This window comes from Ambystoma mexicanum, chromosome 14 (genome assembly GCF_040938575.1).
Source record: "Ambystoma mexicanum isolate Mex_15411 chromosome 14, UKY_AmexF1_1, whole genome shotgun sequence".
NCBI lineage: Eukaryota > Metazoa > Chordata > Amphibia > Caudata > Ambystomatidae > Ambystoma > Ambystoma mexicanum.
This window is the reverse complement of record NC_090940.1, coordinates 163,209,882-163,230,615: the sequence shown is the minus strand read 5'-3', so window position 1 is coordinate 163,230,615 and position 20,734 is coordinate 163,209,882. Positions and strand designations below refer to the sequence as shown.

At 45.7% G+C, this 20,734-nt stretch overlaps 1 protein-coding gene across 1 annotated transcript in view; it reads right to left on the bottom strand.

Annotated features, from left to right (window-relative positions):
• JMJD7 (jumonji domain containing 7) overlaps positions 1–19,794 on the bottom strand; it is a 312,686-nt gene extending 292,892 nt beyond the window's left edge. The window contains exon 1 of the mRNA XM_069638806.1: positions 19,631–19,794. Within this exon, the coding sequence (XP_069494907.1) occupies positions 19,631–19,661 (31 nt within the window). The 5' untranslated portion in view covers positions 19,662–19,794. The remainder of the gene's footprint in view (positions 1–19,630) is intronic.
• Between the last annotated feature and the right edge of the window lie 940 nt (positions 19,795–20,734).

Sequence of the window (20,734 nt, the reverse complement as noted above, 5' to 3'; positions counted from 1 at the left end):
CTATCCCCAAGTCCAAGGTTCTTTGCCCTATTCTATAAAGGAAAAACCACAAATGGTGTATGTCAGGTTTTCTTAAAAAACAAGAAAAGGTCCTCTTGGCGGAATCCTGTGCTAGCCAAATTCTGTCCCTACCAGTACAACAGAAAGCTATACATTTAACAAAGGCACATTTAGGGCTCTGGCCTGAGAAAAAGAATGTTGTCTGGTTTCTGACCCCCCTACCCTAGTGTATTTGTATCAATAGAGGTCCTCACCCTGAAGCACAGTCCAAGCAATTATACATATGGATTGTCTCTGCAATCTTGCGCTCCTTGGTATAGTTCAAACAAGTACACTAAATGTTGCATCCTTTTTCCCTCTAGGGGACCCCTGACTCATGTCCCCACTCAAAAGTGGTCTCCTTATCAAGTAAAGTCCCGGCGTTTTCTCCACTTGGGCAGTTCCTTGTCTTTACCCCAAGTTGGGATCTCATTCTTCTTACCCCATCTTGGAGTCTCATCACTCTCCTCCCTCCTTGGGGTCTGGGTGATCTCAACCCACCTTGAGGTCTGCTTTCCTTCACCCCGCCTTGGGGTCAGGTCCATTTCACCCTGCCTTGGGGTCTGGTTCCTTTTACTACGCCTTGGGGTTTCATTTATTTCACCCCTCCTTGGGGTTTTGTTTATTTTTTCCTGCCCCGATGTCTGGTTTCTTGCACCACTTATTGGAGTTCAGCTTCTTTAACCCCATTTGCAGTTTTATTTCTTTTACCAGCCCTTGGGGGTCTGGTTTTTTGCACTCAGCCTTGGGGCCTGGTTTCCTTCACCCAGCCTTAGGGCTTTATTTCTTTTATCCCAGTCTGGTTTCTCGTACTCCACCTTGGGGTTTTGTTGGGCCTCGTCTCCCGGAGCCACTGAGTACCTCTGGAGCATCAGGGATGTCGGCTGCCACAGCACTACTTCCCATCAGGTCCCAGCACTTCTTTTCTTGGGGCGTATACAATGAACCACCAGACCCCCAAAGTTCACCCACTTTACATCTTCTAGTAAAGAGTTGCAGGGTAGGCAACCCTGAGTGGGAAAGTGGATAAAATAACATAACCGTTCTCTGCTTGCTGCTCACTGCCACCCTGCACTCTGCTTGATGGCTCTCTGACCTGTGCAGCCTTTGCCTCTAACTGAAAGGCTTTTGGATAAACTTGCTGCTGCTGCCTCCTTAGGATAATTTCCTAAACCGTCTGAAGAAATGTGTCTTTACTTTGTCTTTTGTTCTGTTTACTATATTCTTTGTTAAACCTTTAACACAATTATTTCTTAGCTTTGCCAAAGATTTCTTACGTTTGTCTCTGTGAAAACTTTTACAGAAAAAGTATTTTCCATGCAGTTCAGCTTTACACAACTATATCCACTTGCCTGCCTTAACTTCACAGACAAAGTTCATGCGCTATACTTTTCAGGCCAACATTGAAAATGAAACGTCTCCTCCACACTGAACCGAAAACTCACTGGGCTACCTCTGATAATGCCGCGCAGATAACCGTCAGCTTCTCAGGGAAACCCAAAGCGCTGGCAATGGTTTCCTCAGGCGCTTCTGAGGAACTGAATGATGCGCGCCCGCGTCACGCAAGTGCACCCCAAGAGCAAGAACTCCTTTACTGGCCTAAATCTTCTACTACTGAATTTACTTAAGATGGAAGCTATAAGTACAAAACTAAAGTTTATCTGGCATTCATAGACTTCTCCCATGTCTTTGATAGTATCAACAGAGGAATGTTGTGGAAAAAGTTAAGCACCTGGAATTGTCCACTGAGCCTTCTGGATGCAATCAAAGAACTCCACACCAACACTACCGTCAAGATCAGACTGGACCAAAGTGGGACCTTATCCGCCCCAATCCACACTCATAAGGGTGTAAAACAGGGATGCCCATTGGCAGCGATTATTTTCGGTCTGTTCTTATCTGACATCGGTGACACATTAAATGGAGCTCATACATTTCCACCTAAGATCAACGGATCACATGTCAGCTGGCTCATATACGTCGATGATTTAATATTACTGGACATGACTCCCATTGCGTTACAGCGCAAATTAGATACCCTCGAAACCTACGCGTCAAACAATGTTTTACAAATTAACAAACAAAAATGTGAAATAATGATTCTCCATAACTTGACGATGGGGAAAAAGCAGACATAACAAACAGGTGTGGCGTCTTAAAAAAAAATTAAACATCATAAAAAACACAAAATATCTAGGTATGAGGATCAGCGCCAACATAAACGATGCTCCATGGGTGGAAACAGCAAAAAGTAAGTGTTGGCAGTTGGCTTGTCAAGCTTCCATCATAAACAAACAATATGGAAAATTTTCATTAAAGCCAACTGTTGCCTTCTATCCACAAAAGGTGGTACCAGCACTAATATATGGCACAGAGAACGCATTTGGATGCTCATATATGTGGGGCTCACTGGAAAACATGTTTTGGACTAGGGTACAACTACCGAAAGGAACACTGACTGTATGAATACGCTATGAATTAGGACTAATCTCAATCCATGCAAGAATATGCTGGAATCTACTAAGCCTGTTTAGAAAAACGATGCTACTAACAACTGCTCCTCAAGTGCAAATATTACATAAACCTGGCAATGATAGGGTGTACACTGTCTTATCGATGTCGAACAAACAATGCCTCGAAGTCCTGAAAGAACATGATATTGAGTTAACAACATTGATAGATAATCCTAATGCGGCATAAAAAAAAACTATGGAGATCCGACTGGTGTCAAACATGTGACCTAAGACGAAATTCTCAGCTCTTGAAAGAGGTCCCCTGCGAAGCAGGAGCCTATGGCGAGTTGCAAGACTACTTATCTCGATTTCCTGATAAAAAATCAAGATCTCTGTACATGCAGTTCAGACTCATTGTGCTGCTCACTAAAGAACGCGCAAGTACATGGACACAAAATGTTGACCTAGACTTGAGTTTCCCATTCTGTAACTCATATGATGAAACAGTCAAACACTTAACGTTATTTTGCCCAAAATTACAGAGCCCTAGGGCTCGGATCCTGGGCCCAATTATCAACAAGCATCAAACATGGAGTGTGGACGCTTGGTGGCAAACCATGTTCGATGGGACAGATCAAAAATTAATTTTTGCACTAACAGTTTTCCTGAGAGACTTGAAGGAAAGTCTTGCCACCAACAAATGGGACTCAGAGCGAGATGCTTAGAGTGTCTCAACTGTAAATGGAAAATGGACACCCAATTAAAAAAAAAAAGTGAATGGAACCTATATGATGTAGATGTAAGATGGAGCGTGATGTAGTTTGTGTTGTCCTTTTTTTGTTTTTTAAAGGTTTGTATAAACCAATAAAATAAAATAATAAAAACTCCTTTACTCTAGGACTGGTCTTCAGTGCCTCTCAGTCTCCATTATGACCCAGGGGATTCCGAGAATGCCGTTTACACCAAGCACAACGTTAGATGAAGTTAGTACACGCACGCTGTTAATAAGTAAATGTTTACACGTGCACACTTTGTTAATTTAACCCAAACAAACCAAGTTTATGGGTGACAGTTCACGCGTGCAAGCGAAGGTGATTTCTTTCCTCTCTGCTTCACCTTCAAGTACTCAAGTAATGCACTCACAGTTTCTTCCTGAAGCTAACAATATTATCCTTAACTTTTATATTTACAAAATGTACGTTTTCTTTTACTTCTTTCTCTGACAGTAATTCACTTAGCTTTTTCTTGTTGCTGAAGCAGCCTCTACATACTTCCTCCAGTACTGCTCACAGCCTCGCCTTAAATAAGGCCTTTGACCTTTTCTGGGATGGGTTTTATGGATATCTCTGGAGCTCAAAATGCTGTGACCTTCTTTAGTATATGGCTGAATGAAAGGCAGTTTCGAATATTTAGCAAGATTGCAAGATCGCATACCCCACAGATGCATCTCAGCCAATCAATTCTAAGGACCACTACCCCCATCTTGGGCTGGGATCACTCCAGACACCTACATTGAAAGTGTTATGGATAACTGAACCATGGCAATCATTCCCTATAAAGCAACAATTTCAAATACAAACAACCTTCCAGCGCCTCACACCTGCCGTGTGCACCCAGCACCCTTTTCTAGCTCGCAAACCAAAGGGGAACCGGACACTTCCTTGGTTCCTCTCAGTGTTCCTTGTCTGGTGGAGCTCACCCTCTCTTCCTGCTGGCTTCTGACGGGACTTTAGTGCCGGCTCCTCAAGCAGCGTTCTCTCCTCATTGTAATTGAGGGCCGTGGCAGGTTCCAGCTCCTGACCCAGAACCCTCTTTGGCTCTCATCTGGGTGCAGATACCAGACTCGCAATATGCTGCTCCAGTAGCTTGGTTTACTCTTCTGCCAAGCATATGCTTCCTTTTGTACTGTCTTTGGTTCTCTCAGGGTCCCAGACCTTATGTCCTATTGTGCAGTTGTTCCCAGATTACTCCCGGACCTCTAGCACCTCTCACTCTGCCTGTGCACCTATTTCTATGGATCGCGTCTTCCGAGCATCAGTGCTTCACTCGGAGGCTCTGGTAGCATTCAGGTGTGCTTTCCATTCGCCAGCGTCTCTGCCGGTCAATTCTTCTTCCTCAGGCTAAACCTTTTGTCTCCAGCTGCCTTCATGTTCCCCTTCTTGTCGGCGGTTGCCCCACCAGTCTCTGCTACCTTCTTGGGCTATGCTTTTGCTTTCTGGCAACTTGCTGCACTTTGGGAAGCCCAGAGATTTGTTCGGGCTGGCTGCGAAGAAGCTCCTTCTCCCTGGACTAGATTTGCGCTCCCATTCGCGTCCGTGCACGTGTCCTGTTGCGGTCACCTGTTCGTCAGGGCGGTGTTTACCGGGTTTCCTCATCGAAGGATCGCTCTCCCCATGTTGGTTTCCCTCTGATACTAGTATTTTCTTTGACAAATTAAATACTGTGAGAGACTAGACCATTCATTCCAGTACTCTAGAGTGAGCTCGTACTCCTGGTCATCATCATCTTCACAGTACTTGTAATGGAATCATATGGAAAGCAGTTTGTATTTTCAGGGCCGCTATGCAGGTCTAACACACTAGGTTGGTTGGGCTTACAACAAAGGACATTGGCAGTGGTTGGGAACAGGGAAGGAGAGTTTGGCTTGGGCAAAGAGGGAGGGTCTAACGAAGCAGAGGTATACCACATGCTTTGGGAAGGTTTGTCCCTAATCCCATAAGGGGCTTCCTCTCCCTTATGATCCTCCCCCGGTGCACCACTCCCAGGGTGACTATTGCACTGTGGACGCACCGCCCTAGCCCCATGGGAAAGGTCTCCCCCTAGGAGAGAAGGGACAACATCCACAGATCTGTCACAATGCACATCTTTCCGTATTGTGGTGTGTGGCAGAACGATGGGGAAACAAATTTGTGAGTTTGAGTCCTGTCCTGTATGACATGTTTCATGGCCTCCTAATAAAGGCTTACCCTAAACCAGAGACTACTACATAGACGACCATGCAGCATGCAACAAGACCTGAAGGAGCCCATGGCCAGTGGTCAGCAAGAAAGTGTGGAACCGGGCTGGCTGTGCGGGAGAAGGCCAAATCAAAAGAATGTCAATGACACAGCGTGCTAAACACCAGATGTGGTGCTGCAAAGTTTTTGATGGCGTTGGACAGGAGTCTGAAGATTTAGCATGGCCACCTGATCTGGAGAGCAACATTCGTGCAACCACTCAATGCAGTTGCATGTGTAGGTAGGAGAGGCCATCCAAATATTGGGGCACCTATTACAGTGTCCTGATGCACATGAAATCATCATATTTAAAAAAGGTTCCATCAGGACAAGATGTATTATTGTTATACTTGTGATGGGGATCAGAGTTCTGCGTATCTTCATGACATGGGGGAATGAGAATGAGACTCCCAAGGTCCCCTCGTGCTCCCCACATGCCGGGGTATGAACAAAGAGGAGCGCATATAGCGCGGAGCTGGAGGAAGATCTCTCGCCCTGCTTCTGAACGTTTTCTCATTATTTCCACCCTTTCTTCCCCACACATCTGCAGCAGGTTACATCCAAATAAATACCAGTTGCATACATCATCAATCCACCTCATTATTTCAGTTTCACTTTATGGTTCCACATTTGTGACAAGTGTGCCTGAAAACCCTGTAGACCACATAGTTATGCCACGCCCCCACCGCCCTTCCTACCACTGCCAGGTCGGCCTACTATGAATTGGATACAGCAGCTATCTTTGTTTGAAAGTTACCTAGTGGAGATTGGGGGCTCGGTTATACCACTCAGAGGAAGAAGGCCATGCAGCCTTATGCCCTGGGTGTGGAACAGAAACAATCTTCAGGACTAAAGGGTGCATCACCCATAGGACAGCAAATGATGACACCATGGACATTTACCAGGTAAGGAGGCTCAAATGGTGTTTCGAGAATAAAGAAAAAAATTGTACTGCATAAAATCAAGTTTTACACAAGAGTACAAGCCCCCGAAAAGCAGGTGAAGGACTGTATAGTGAACTTCAGGGAATTGGCTGCATTTTGTGACTTCAGACAGGTCGAGACCTTGATAAGAGACATGCTGATCGCACACACCTATAGTCACAAGGTACAAAATAAATGTGTTAAGAATGATCCAACCTTAAACAAAGCATTACAAATCGCAAGGAACCGGGGGACCGACACAAAGCATAAGGAAGGATACGAAAGCACTGCTTCACCAGTCACTACACACTTAATGGAACAGGCCCAGAAAGCAAGGCGCTCAGCATTTTGCACCCAAAGAGGGCACGAAAGACAAAACGTTAGAAGTCCATTGCGTCACTGTTGTGGCAGCAAAAACCAACAAACGCACATGCTCACCAAAAAACAGGGAGAATGCCACATTTATTTGCTTGGGTCATTTTACAAAGGATTGCCGCCAAAAAATCAGGAAAGTGATTACAACAGCGGCAGATGGTGATTTAAAACACCACTCCATTGAAGATGAGCCTGCAGGACTGGCCACAGATACAGACTAAGGAACTCATGGTGGCAACAGAAAGGACAGACACGTGATCACAGTTCAAGGGTGTTTATTAAAATGTATAATGGGTGAGAAAAACGCCTAATCTAAACTTAAATCTAAGATGTGAGCAAGCTACGACCATCCAAAAATAATAAAGCAGTCCTGGTGGCGTCTTGGCAGATAAAATGGGCCTATACTGAAAACAAAAACTATAGCCAAGTCTTGCACCTAAGTTACAAAATGGTGTGGGATAATCTTCTCAAGAAAAGAAAGAAGTGTTCACCGAATTATAAGTCAGGATGGTATGGCTGGGTCTCCCTTCCCCACGTTTTTAGCATGGGATAAGGCGGGACCCTGGTGCACAGCACGCTCCTGGGCCTCGTCAGCACAATGTTATAGTTTGTTTCCAGAATATCAGTGCCTTCTGGGGCAAAGTCTTTTTCACACAAAGTCTCTTGCCTCAGAGAACCTGATGTGTGACAACCAACAAAAAGTTCCTTCAATAAATCTTCACGTGAGATTACTCTTTGCCTTACGATCCCCCTCTGCCAGGCTCCAATCCTTAGTGCAACGTGGGCCTCCCTCTGTCAGGTTCACTACGGCCTTTCATACAAGTTATCAACAGGTTCTAATATTAAAGAGTCTTAATCTCTTTTTAAACAGTCATTCACCAGCCGGGTTCACTCTTGTTGACACAATGTTCACAGTTGTATTACTGTTCAACCCAATTCACAGGAATCCCTCAGCCGGGTTTACATTTGCCAAACACACAGTTAACTTTGCTGTATCAAAATGCGGGATTCACTCTCATTTGGTTTCCCCTTGGCATCCCTCCATCGGGTTAACATAGCCCTTCTAACAGAGTTCATGATTTTCTAATACAGTTTGTGATTTGCTCATCTCATCAGAAAGCAGGGATCCCTTCCCCAGCTTTCTCCTGGCATGGCTCACTCGTGTTCACACTTGCCTTATTTGACAATTTTACAACCTTATTAGAAAACTGTGTTTTCCTTCCCCTAGCTTTCTCTTGGCATCCCTCTGTCAGGGTCACATAGCCACAGTCTCAGGACAGTCTCTTTAGACCCCTTAAGTTCTTCCTTTTACGTAAGTCTGGATCTCAACCCCCACTCAGGTTTTCTTTAAAGCCCCCAGCCAGGCTACATACAGTTCTGTTAACACACTTGTGTCACAGACTCAATTGTACAAGGGGTTTGACTCAACCCTTGTATGAAACCTCTGGCTCCTCACACCGGCCTCCTGGCACTTGTAGTTTCAACAAAGGGGACCAGCCAGAGTCCTTCGAATGAGTGCTCATGTGGTGCCTGATCAATCCGGAACTGGTCCTTTACTGTACTTTCTTCCAAGCTCAAACACACATAAGTTCTTTGACCACAAGGTCATACAAAGTTGCTGTTCGCAACCTTGGGCTCAACACAGTCCGATTTACCATCAGCTCTCTCGGATTCGCCAGCTGGGCTGGACCCGTTGGCTTGTTTTACCTCTGGAGTCAAGGACAATATTAAAGTAGCAAGCGTGCCTCCCCACCTGTGTTATCAATTCGGAAAGCCCCTGTGCACCGTTGACATCTGCTACACCACACGCCAGCTGTAAATCCCGGTCTGATGATTCTTTTCACTGAGGCATCGCGGGTCTGTGTTGAAAAGGCCAATGGCACTTCCCCACCTTGTCATCCTCTCAAGCCTCATCACCTTTCTTCTCCGTTTGAACCGCCGGTCCTGAATAGCTGCTTCCTCATGCGTTTGGCCTTCCTCGAAGTGTGCTCTCAGGCTCCCCCTTTAATCCCTGTGGGAAAGAGAACTGGCCATCAGGTGTGTGTAATTGTCAATTGCCTGACTCTGCCTGACCCTTGTGTTGGGACATGTCAGATAAACGGCTCTGGTGTTAGTCTGTTTGTCACAGTGTAGGAAAGTGTTTGTGTTAGAAAAGGGGAGTAGAGTTTCTAGATGTCCTACGGGGTAGGATGGGGAAAAGGTGTCATAAGGAAGGGGATACCACGTCTCACCCTTCAGTGTCCCACTTCCACTCCCTGAGGACCCCTCATCCAGGTGATCCTCCCCCAATGGTCCACCCACAGGAACTGGATCTAATAGTAATGGTTGTGTCCTGGCCACCTGGACGACAGATCCCTGGGGACTAGTAAGTGAGACACCTTCAGGTTTCTCACAAGACTGAAGAATAAAACAAGTCTCACTGCCCTGAGTAGATGGGAATGGAGTTCAACTCATGGTTGACTGAATCGAGGATCGGAGAGTAATTCTGGCAGCAGTATAAGAGGAAATGTTAGGCAAAGAACAAATAATGGTTAAGAAGGTGAACTTCTAGCGCAAACCATACATCGGATACCCTGTGGATCACCTAGGGTATGCAAACTTTCACTTGGCATTCTGAGGGCATACTGCAACAGAGATATACATTGCAAAACCGGCACAAGCAGTTCTGGGATGGCATGACCATGCCAAGTTGAATATAATCTTAGATCCCAGCAGCGAAGAACAGATTTCAAAGAAACGCAATGGGATGCTATCAGAGCAACACAGGAGCCTTTTCACAGGAAAGTTGGGCTGATTGAACTACGTTCACTGAATCAAGTGCATCCACTAGCAATACACCCATTGCCTACAACTGCCCGACAGGGCTTTAAGAGAGTTATTGCAGACATGAGAAGGTGGCAAATCCATACACCTGTACAGGCCTTAGAATAGTTAGACAATCCATTGTCCTGCCAGCTTCACTTTTGCATTGACGAGAAGTTTAAATCAGGAGATTGTCACCAACACTATCGGTTACCAAGTATTTCTGATTTGGTGCAGATGCTCCGAAAACCCAGCATTTTCACAAAGCTAACCATGAGAGATGCAAACCACCAAATAAGGCTCCACATAGACTTCTAGTCTCATGTCGTTCATCACCCCTTTTGGCACATTCAGATATACAAGGATGCCTTTAGGCGGTCATCTGCAGCATCAATATTCCCTCGAATGATGTATTCCCTGCTCAAAGACAATGAAAACATTGCATATTTCCAAGATGACATTATGCTCAGTGGCCCAATAGACTCAAGCCTCAAATCACCCAACCCAAGACACAATGCAACCCTCGAAACAGTCCTTCAGGAAATAAAAGCAGCAGGATTTTGCTTTCCGATGATGTGTCTTCTCCACAGGAAGTCTGTTGAAGACAGTTCTTTACTTTATTATTTTTTTTATTTTGACTTAAATAGCGCAACCTTGGACCCTTGGGCATTAGGGCGCTGACAAAGACACAAACAACAAAAAAAAAACATGTTCAGAGATTGAAGGTCAGAGTGGCGTCAGACAAGATTAAGAGAACAACCAGGTTTTACGTTTAAAAAAAAAAGTTCAAAGAATCCAACCCCTGCAACTCCGGGGGGAGCAGATTCCATGCCCTCGGGACTGCAGAGAAAAAAGCTCAGTTTTCAACCTTAGTTGTCTGCATCTGGGAGGGACCAGAAAATTCTGATTATTTGACCTCTGGTTTCTGCTATTGACCCTACTAGTGATAAGGTCTTGCAAATACTGGGGCATGAGACCAAGTCTACATTTGAATGTAATGACCAGGAGTCGGAAGTGAATCCGTGCTTCTACAGGGAGCCAATGCAGGGAGCGTCAGGCCACTGATATGTGATCACAGCGGGAGAGACCAACGGCCACTCGGGCTGCTCCATTCTGAACCAATTGGAGTCTATTGGTATCTGCTTTGCGGAGACCCACCAAAATACTGCTACAGTAGTCTATCTTAGCACAAATAATGGCTCTTGCTATGGTTTCGGCATTTTCCTGGGAAATAAAGTGTCTAAGGTGCGCCAGCAGCTTCACATAGTAAACTGATGCAGAAACAAGACTGCCCACATGGGCCTGCATGTTCAGTAGCTGATCAAGAACTACCCCTAATATTTTTATTTTCACCAATAGGGTTAAGTTAACATCGCCCAGCGAAGAACAGTCATAAGCGGGGTCCAACTTCGCCAACATCGCTGCGTAACCCACAATCACCAGCTCAGTCTTTTTTCTGTTTAAAGTGAGTTTGTTACAGACCATACACTTCTGAATCAGGGAGTAGACTCTATTTAAAGTTAATCTTCATCTTTTGTGTATGTACCAGTAATAAGGATGACACACTGAGTGGCATGCGTATAGTTGGAAAACATGACCTCCCTCCTGCTCCAAGAGGGCAAATAAGGGGGCCATGAAGACATTATATAAAGGAGAGGTACAGGCCCCCTGAGGCACCCCGAAATTGACTAGGACTGGGGAGGTCTCTGCCTCTTCAAAGTAGACTGGACTTTTCCAATTATCAAGAAAGGAGCTGATCCACTGGGCCGCAGAAGGCGAGAAATTGGCCACCTCCATCACTCTGGAGACCATAATGGCATGATCGACCAAATCAAATGTGGTTGATAAGTCCAGTGATATCAGCAAAGAGGGTAGGCCCATATCAATACGCCCCATGAGTCTCGATTTCAACTCCACTGGGGAGGTCTCGGTTCCAAAACCCCTTCTGAAGCCTGATTGATATCGATTCAGAATGGGGAAATTATTAAGATGTTGCGAGATCTGATTGTATGCAATGCGATTGAGAATTTTTAATAATAAGGGAGTATTGCTTATGGGCCTATAATTAAGCGGATCCTCCAGATCCAAGCTGGCTTTTTTTTTAAATAGTGGTGACCCAGGTTTTTTTTATATCCGCTGGGACGAAGCCTTCTTGTAGAGAGGAGTTTAAAAAGTTGCATATAGCATCCAGAAGTACGGGAGGGCAAGATTTGATGATCATGGATGAGCACGGATCTCCTATGTGATATTTATGCTTTTTGAAGGCCGCCTACCAAAAAGACAGATTTATTTCAGCCGATTTATGGCAGCCTGCAAAAAGCAGAAATACTGCATTCCTTTGGGGGGTCCCCCCCCCCAACTTTCCTGGCAAGCCGTGACCCTCCCTGCCACTTGCCCCCACCCACTCTAGTGAGATGTATTAAACCCTTATTCCTCAGATGCCGGCTCCCTCCCCAGCCAAGCAGTCCCCCTCACTCCACTACCACATAAGCACACACAGATGCAAAAAGTTACATTTACCCCAAACTCCCCAGTTACAAACATTCGTCTCCCCCCACCACACAAACATACAGGGACACACAAACACCCACACTCACAACCACTCAATTGGGACTCCCGCGACTGCTCATCTGGGCCCGACACGCCTGGGGAAGTCTGCAAAAGGGAGTCCAACCCTGCTCACTTTTTCCACACAGACCTGCCGCAAAATGACCATCGCTGCATAGGACATTCAATGTCCAAGTTCATGTTTCACGGTCTGCACCTTGCACAGTCTTGGTCAGAGTAGGGAGTATTCCTTCGTGGTCTAGAGGATTGCTACTTCTGGATGCAGCATAGCCAGCTGATTCTGCTGGTCCTTGACGGTGGTTCCACATAGTAGCGGTGCATGTATTCAGCCTGTACGTGCTTGTCTCTCTCTCGCTCGCTCTCTCTCTCTCTCGCTCTCTCTCTCACATCTTGTGTTTACGTCAGGCAAGCTGATGTTCCGATTTTCTTTTCCCCCGCACCCGTCCATCGGCTTGGCAGTATCTGCAACCGATAGAAAACACTGGCAAGCATTTTTTCTTGGAGGCAAGGCTGGAGAGAAGGGTCTGCAAACTAGCATGCTGGCACCAGGGTTGGGTCTCCTTCTAGGGTGCCCGTCCCCCTTATGGTTAGGACTGGTGCTGGCTCCACCTGACAATGCCAGTGTACTGGCCTTTTCACACCCAATGGCATTAAGCCCATCCTCAACCTAATGATCCCCCCCCCCATAGTGGAAACACCTGCCCCTCATCAACTCAAGTATTATTTGGGGATAGCCGAATATTCCACAAAGTTCATGCTAGCATTCTGAGAGACGAAATAATCCATCTGCTCCCTACTCAAAAGAAGCCTGGAATTCAAGTGGCAGAGCCCACAGCCGAAAACCTTTGAAGACGTGAAGACATGGATACGGAATGCCCCATGCTTGAAGCCCTTACCCTAAGAAAGCAAAATTCTGAACATATTGTAGCGTTTGCTTCAATGGGATGTGTGGTGGCTAAACCCGTGCCTCGGGCCGCCCCATGCACTCGCACGCATGCACTCACACAAGGAGACAAGCACACACACGTCAGTAGTCCCGGCAGCAACTGCCGCACGGACCGTCTTTATTCGTTGCGCACATGCGCGGGCCAGAACGAGGCTCGTGCATGCGTTCCTTTAATCACAGACGTAACATGAAGAGGTTAATTAACAATTAGGACATCTAGCCAAACTATCAAGGTAATGTAGACTGAGCAGTAAGACCGACATCAGGACATATGGAGGTGGTGTGATAGTACAGTTAAACAGTTCACCACAAAAATGAAATCACATAGTAGACAACACAGAAGCACAAAAATATAAAAATGCATTAGGCCATTAACAATTAGCAGGTAAAGTAGAAATTAAGCAGATATCACAAACACGCTCATATTCCCATATATGAACACAGTTGGTGATCTAAAAGTCAGATCACCAACATGTTACAACTGAAACTAGTGAAAGGAGGTCAAATCAAAGGAACAAGGAAAACTGTACCTAGTAAAGGTGGAAACCGTATTTAAATCTGCAACCATATACCTTGCCTTATAATTATAAGGCTGCTATAGCTTCAGCAGTCCTTGCTTGTCAGATAAATAAACCTAGCGCCTCAACCGAGTCAACGTTCCAGGTAAGTATCCGTGTAGAGAGCAGGAAGTATTTGAAGTCCCCCTAGAACAAGCTTTGGCAAAGTCAGTGGGTTGGCTACAATTACATAATAATGCACCTTTGGAATTTGCAATGTAAGTGGAGGTATTCCCCCAATCTCACCACACTAGAGGATATCTTTGAGGAATCCTTGGCCAAAACTCCACAATCACAACCAGGCAAGGGAAAGTCGGGGAGTGGACTTTGCACCCATACAATCCCTATGGTGGGAGGAGGATGCGAAAACAGGTGAGCAAACGCGCACCTCTTACTCAGATTTTTTTGAGTGAGAAACCCTAGGGTACACAGAATCGCTGGGGTCACTTCTACAGTTGGTCCCATCACTTGAGGTCCAGGGGTCACAGATGGTTCATCAGATCGATCACTGGAGGTAAGACCCTGAAGAGGAACCCGTGCTGAAGACTCAGAAGACTACTCTTGAGGAAGACTAGCATTGCCAAAATGTAACCCTGATGAAGCCCTGCCGCTCTTGTTGCCATCCCTGAAGCCTCTCATTAGTGCTTTGATAATTGGACTGGTGGCACCAATTATCCCTGACCCCTGCATGAGAAGCTACCCACCAGAAGCCGTCAGAAGTGCCCTGGTACCATTCTGTGGGCTGCCCAGCTTCTGCAAAGTCCTCTATGCTGCACTGGTCCCTGTCCTGTGCTGGAGCTCGAGACTCTGCAAGGCGACGACTTGTGGCTGAAGAGCAACTGTCCTTCTGCTCCCCCAGAAAGAAGAGGGGCCTGATTGGAGCTGAGTCTTCCGTGCCGCCCCGAATCTAAAATGCCGCCCCTGATCAGGGTGAACTTTCCTACTTGTGGCAAGCTAGAATCTGGAGACTGACGAAGTAGCAATTTAAATGATTGGTCTGTTTATTCAAAATAAACCTTTCTGTCCCTGTCTAGGCCCTGTTCCAAAGAAAAGAAAGAAGTCAAAAGACTGCTCGTCAGGATGTCCAACCACTTAATGTTCCTCAGTCATCCAGAAAACCTGCCCTACCCCGATTTCTGGCCCTACCCCTAATACAACTAGGAACTAAGCAATGGCTTCTTGCCCAAGGTTTGAATGCTGGTTGGCTTCTGACCCACTGTTCGGTTTCTTTCTTGTAGAGGGATTTTGAGCCCTATGGGTCAGCCAACAAAAGAATGTCTCTCTCATCTCCCCCTTATTCTAGGTCGGGTCGAGAGTGCACTTTAAGTCACTGTTCTTGCTTCCCTCTTTCTCTTTTCGTTTATCATACAGTTTCAGGGCTCGAAATTAAGATGCGATAAGCAAGAGGTACAAGCAGCCCCTGGTTATCCAGCATGAACCAATCACCACGAGCTACCACTGGGGAACGAGGAGTTAGTACATAGAGTTATGCAAATCTAACTTCCTCAGAAAATGCAGACATAGAATTGTATCCACTATTTATGATCCCCTTCACTTTAAATGTCATATAGATGTGTGTAATGTTCTTTTGTAGATTTTCCCAAATGTGCAGAGTTAAATTCACATAGTTGTGTTTGTACAGCATCCATTGGCCTGGTGAGCAAAAAGTAGCTCCTGGTAACTAGGCTATAAGTAGGAGCTAAATAGCTCCCAGCTCTTCTCAATTGTGAACACTGTAGTTTGTACCAGTCACAGGCGTCAGTTACCGTACCAGCTAGTACCCTATGTTTATATTTGTAATGTCCCCGCCACTCTTCCTCTTGTTAACCCCTCCATGGATTCTCAGGTTTCCCCTCTCCACGTTGGGGTCTTCCTCTTTCGTGCCCACCTCAGTGCTGGTTTAGTTTTGCCCTGCCTTTGGGTCGCTTGCTGCTTACCCCGCCTTGGTTCTCACCCCGTTTTAGGGTCGTTAGGGTATCAATGCACCTTAAGGTCATGTGGATCTACTTTGCCGCCCACCTCCCTACTATCCTGAGCGACTGCATGCCATTTGCCTTCAGGCAGTGCTTATCTGGTTGGGCGTGTCGGAGAGTGTAGTGGTCTCGTTCCGTCACCTTCCTTCGGCTTGGTTGGAGCAGGTGCTCCCTTCCCGACAGCTCCTAGTGGGATTTTCGAAGAGGCTCTGTGCTTCCTTGTGGTGGTCCTCACGGTCCGGTGTCTCCAGCTTCTTCGCTGGTCCACCCAGCCCTCGATCTCCTCTGCTGCAGCTCATTGGTCAGAATTCTGCAGGCTCCACCACGAGTCTAAACACCACGTCTTGTGGCGTCACCTCTGACGGATTGCATTTGGAAAGGGTGTAGAAGCCCTAGCTTTTTTGATTTTTATTAATTTAATAAAATGATGCAGGTAATTCCATCTCTAAAAGGATCATCTTGAGATCAGAAGGGCGGGGGCATGTAAGTGTAAATAGTGGGAGCTCTGTACTGACGAAGGAAGATTCTGCCATCTTGTTGCTTTCTGTCTCCGTCTCTCCTTCCGTCCCCTCCACTTAATTTAGCACAAAGCACTTTGGGTGTAATATCAAAATGGCAAAGCACGTATTTTAAGAGCAAGGATTGGACCCCTAAAGCAGGCTAGCTTTAGTCCAATTATCTGTGGACCTTTCCCTTTAAAGAAAGGGTCTCACAGCACTTCTTTGTTTAACTCTGGAACAGCACCTGTGAAGGATTCACTGGACCTTTTTTGGGGAAGTTCTACTTTCTAAAGCCCTCCATCTGAGGTGAAGGAGCAGTCCAAGACAGAGGAAAGCTCTGACCCCTACCCAGGACCAGCCTCTGCGCACCAGAATCCCCCTCACCTGCTAGGCTCGAATTAACCTCTCTGTGCTGATACCCAACTCGAACCAGGGGTTACACCAAGACTAGACCCGACTCGCCTTTGAACTTCCACTTCACCAAACCGCACTCCGGAGCAACAGGATCAACACTTCGAAAGCTCATCACCACGAACTGCTGTAGCATCACTCATCAACCCTTGGCAGTGGTTACAACTCAATCAGACTTCGAACAGATCCTGGTGAGCACCTCGACCAGCTTCGCTGAAAGCTGCCATCGAACAGCACAGAACTACTGCATCTGGACCTCCTAGACGCCTGCCTGCCACTTGGACACACATGATCCAATGTACCCAAACAGAGCTCCATCCGCTCGCATCACTGCTTGAAGCCGCGTTCAATACCGTTAACCCGTCAAAGACCCAAACCAAGGTAGTATCAACCAATAACTGCCCCCCTGGTCCATTTCGGGCCCTAGAGACTGGTGAGGTCACTGATGCACTTTTTTCCCCGAAACACATCCCTTTACAAGAATATTGTGGTTTTTACTTGCCCTACACCCCATATTCATTATCCAGAGTGCTGCATTTTGCATCTTGCTTTATTCTCTGTTCATTCCTCAGGCATGGGTTTCATGTGTTTTTCCATTTAGTTATTTTGCAGGTGGTGTGTTTTATTAAAGTCTTATCTATTAGACTTTGATTAGATAAAAATGTCTATTTATCGAAAGTATTATCTATTTTTATAGAAACTTGATTGCACATTGCCTTTATTTTATACAATTATGCTTTACTGTTTGCGTCGCTACTGAATCACACTCACATCCCTCTGAAGGCCATAATCTGCCCTAGGTCCATGTTCTCACAAAAGGCGAAGGAGGTTTATCTCTTAAATGTGCCTGTTTTAGCTTTATGGTTGTGTTGGCTCTTGGTTTGTAGCAGTGTGAGGGGTGAGTGGGCCTTTTAACCTCTACTTATCCTTGTTATTCTGAAGGGCAGAAGGATAGAGTTGCACTGCTGAAAATGGTGGTGCTCCTCAGGCTACTACATCATTTTGTGAATGTCCCTTTCAACATACCCAAGTCCTTCTTCAAAACCTTAGACTCCTTATGCAGGGAATTCCTGTGGCGAAACGGTAGGAGCAGAATAGCATGATCCTCCCAACAAAGGCCCTACGATGAGGGCGGCATCAAGGCTCCACACTTTGAGGGATACTATCAACAGGACAGCTGTAGTTTGCGGCTGGCCGGCGAGCCCACAGTTGACACCAAATTTCTTCAGCCCCCGACACCTGACCACTTTCTCAGGGAACTATTGTGGCACAATAAGCCGCAACCCACTTCAAATCCACACCTAGTATCGTTAGACATCCAAATACGGGACAGGGCTCTCAAATTGATAGGACTGACTGATCCATTCTCAATACAGAAACCTCTCGCCTCTCTTGTTCCATTAGCACCCCAAGTTCGACTAGGTATCCGCACATACTGGGAAACTCACGTCGTCGTCACTATAGAGGTTCCCACGAGTGGAATCTCCTTTACACTGTTCAACAAATTAGTAAACACAGGAATACACCACTGGCAATATCTGCTGCACCGCACTATTTTGAACATAAAAATCTGCAAGTGACCAACATATAGCGAAACAATGGAAACACATTTGGTAGTCAATACCCTGTACGACATCGCAGAAGGTAGCCACACAATTTCGAGGATATATGACTTGCTATTGACCAACGGCCCTCCCGGAGCCTCAGCGATTAAGAACAAATGGAAGGAGGACTTAGGAGCCCCCTTCTGGGACACGGACTTGGCAAATATATTGAAGCACCATAAGAAAGTATCCCACAATGCCAGATTGCAATTGATTCAGCGGTTTATCACTCACAGGGTTTATTTGAAGCCCCTCAGAATATTCAGCTTCTCTGGGGCCGCCACACAATACTGCCATAGATGCCACGCCACTGATGCAGGTTTACTACACATGTTTTGGTCATGCCCAGCTATTGTGACATATTGGGGTGAAGTAGCGACTAGACTGGGTAAAGCAGGCCTGACCACAAACCTGCTATCACCTTCTGCTTGCCTATTAGGATGCTTCACTCGGCCCAAAACCCCACGTCACACATCTAAAATGAAGGACCTAGTATATATACTTGCCAAGCGCAGAATAGCAATGTCATGGAAATCTCCACACAGCCCCAACATAGCAGACTGGTGGCGCACCCTTAAAAAGTGGTCAGCAACTGAAACAGTGGCCTGGCGCAGTGTTGTACACTTGAGTCACTTGGATACCAACAAAGGCTTTACGCAATGGACGACACTAACCCAATCACTATTTGCTCCAGACGGCTCTCCATCCACAGACACTCAGCCACCACCAATATTGACAATCTAATACACATAATCATAGACCAGATGTCCTCACTAGAGGCAATTTAAGATGGGTGGGATTAAGTGTAAGGGAGGGGGGTAAATTGGGGAAGGGTTATTGTTCAACAGTGGACCCCATTGGGTCATTTGAATTCGATACTCAAAGCAATGATCGTAAGCTCTCATGCGGATTGTAAGGTTAACCGAAATTAAGTAAAATCAATAAAAATGTTTTTTTTAAAAACAATACATATATCCCAACAATCAATATCACTCACCCTTGTTTTCATTTCCTTACAAGTTGTGAGTCAAGTCTATACAATTTTGTCTCCATGAGATTAGTCACCATTCTCGTTTTTCCTGACCCAGTTCCTTTTTCACTCCTCAGAACATTAAGAACTCCAGGTCAACGAACCTGGTCTAAATGGGGGCAACCTGGTTATTCCGCCCGGAAACACATTCTCTAGGTTTAGATCTATTTGTGTTCCTGTTATTTCACAACTGAATTCTGTGTGACGTAATAGAAGATCTGATTAGTACCAAGTAATGAATCCTCTTTTAACTGCTATTCAGTGCTACCCTTTGGGTGAGTGAGCAGGACTTCCATGATTAACTGTGTTGTAATTCCCTCCCAGTCAGTGGGCCACCATTAGCACTTGTGCGGTATGGTCCCTTCCACCTTAGGCTAGATTGGAGTCTAGGCTAGATCGGAGTAGATGTTAGTGAAGACGAGGTGCTAAGACCTCGATCGTGCTCTTTTTCACCTCTTCCATGCGGTCTTGTTCTCCTGGACATTCTGGGGCCCTTTGTTGCTCTCTGGGACCCTCTGGCATTTCAGCAAAGCAATTCAAGAAGCAGGCAAGGAGGCAGTCAGGTTCATTAGGTTTTATTTCATGCCAGCTGACACAGACCACAAACGGCGTCGTCGTCAAGTACACAAACCCCTTTCCCAGCTAAAAACGGAGCCTCCTTTTATATCTGTCAGAGAAAGAGGATTCAAACCCCCACCTTTTTTGAACATGTCCAGGCAAACTCTTCGTTGAACATTCGCACACACAGCAATTATTTCTCATCTGTTTAAACCTTCAAAATGAAATACATGCTGGCACACATCCCAGGGTTTTCCCGGCGGCATTGCACTCCTTACATGGTCATGCAGCTGTTTCCCTTAGCTACATTTTCAGACACAGCCCAATTGACTTTCTGGTTTCAGAGTGTTTACCTGATTCTTACACGGCAAGGCGGCCTTGAATTGTTGAACTCTGGGCTGGCTCATGGGCCACTGTTTACAAGTAGTCGCTTCATCTAATACATTTCTTTTACTCATATAAAGGCATTTGTAAGTTAAAGGCATTTTTCTGTCTGGGTATAGGAAAAAACCTAGATCATTTTCCCATTCAATTTTTATACTATGCATTCTGTACCTTGCCTACTTACTAAACCATAATAAAAGCCTTTTTCGACCTTATAAACATAACACTATTAAAAGGTACTTATATCTTCTAACCCTGTGAGTCTGTTTTTACACATTTACCATACTAAATAATTCCATACAAATTTCTCTGCCTAGCTTTAAGTGGAGGGGGGCTGCCCCCTACTGCATTCAGTTGTTGGTACCTTATCTTCATTTCAGCACCTCCATTACATTAGTACTTAATGTGGCTGCTGTACTGGCCTGTAGCACAAATGATAGTACTGGCGAATTCTGGGGGTGTTCTGAGAAACCTTCCCTTTTGAGTCTTTCTTCGTCCCTGATTTATGCGTGTTGGAGTAAATATAGGCTACCTTCTGGCCTGTTCTACACCCATTTCATCCAGCATCTTAAATCTCTCATCAAGATACAAGGCCTCTCATTAAGATAAAAGTCA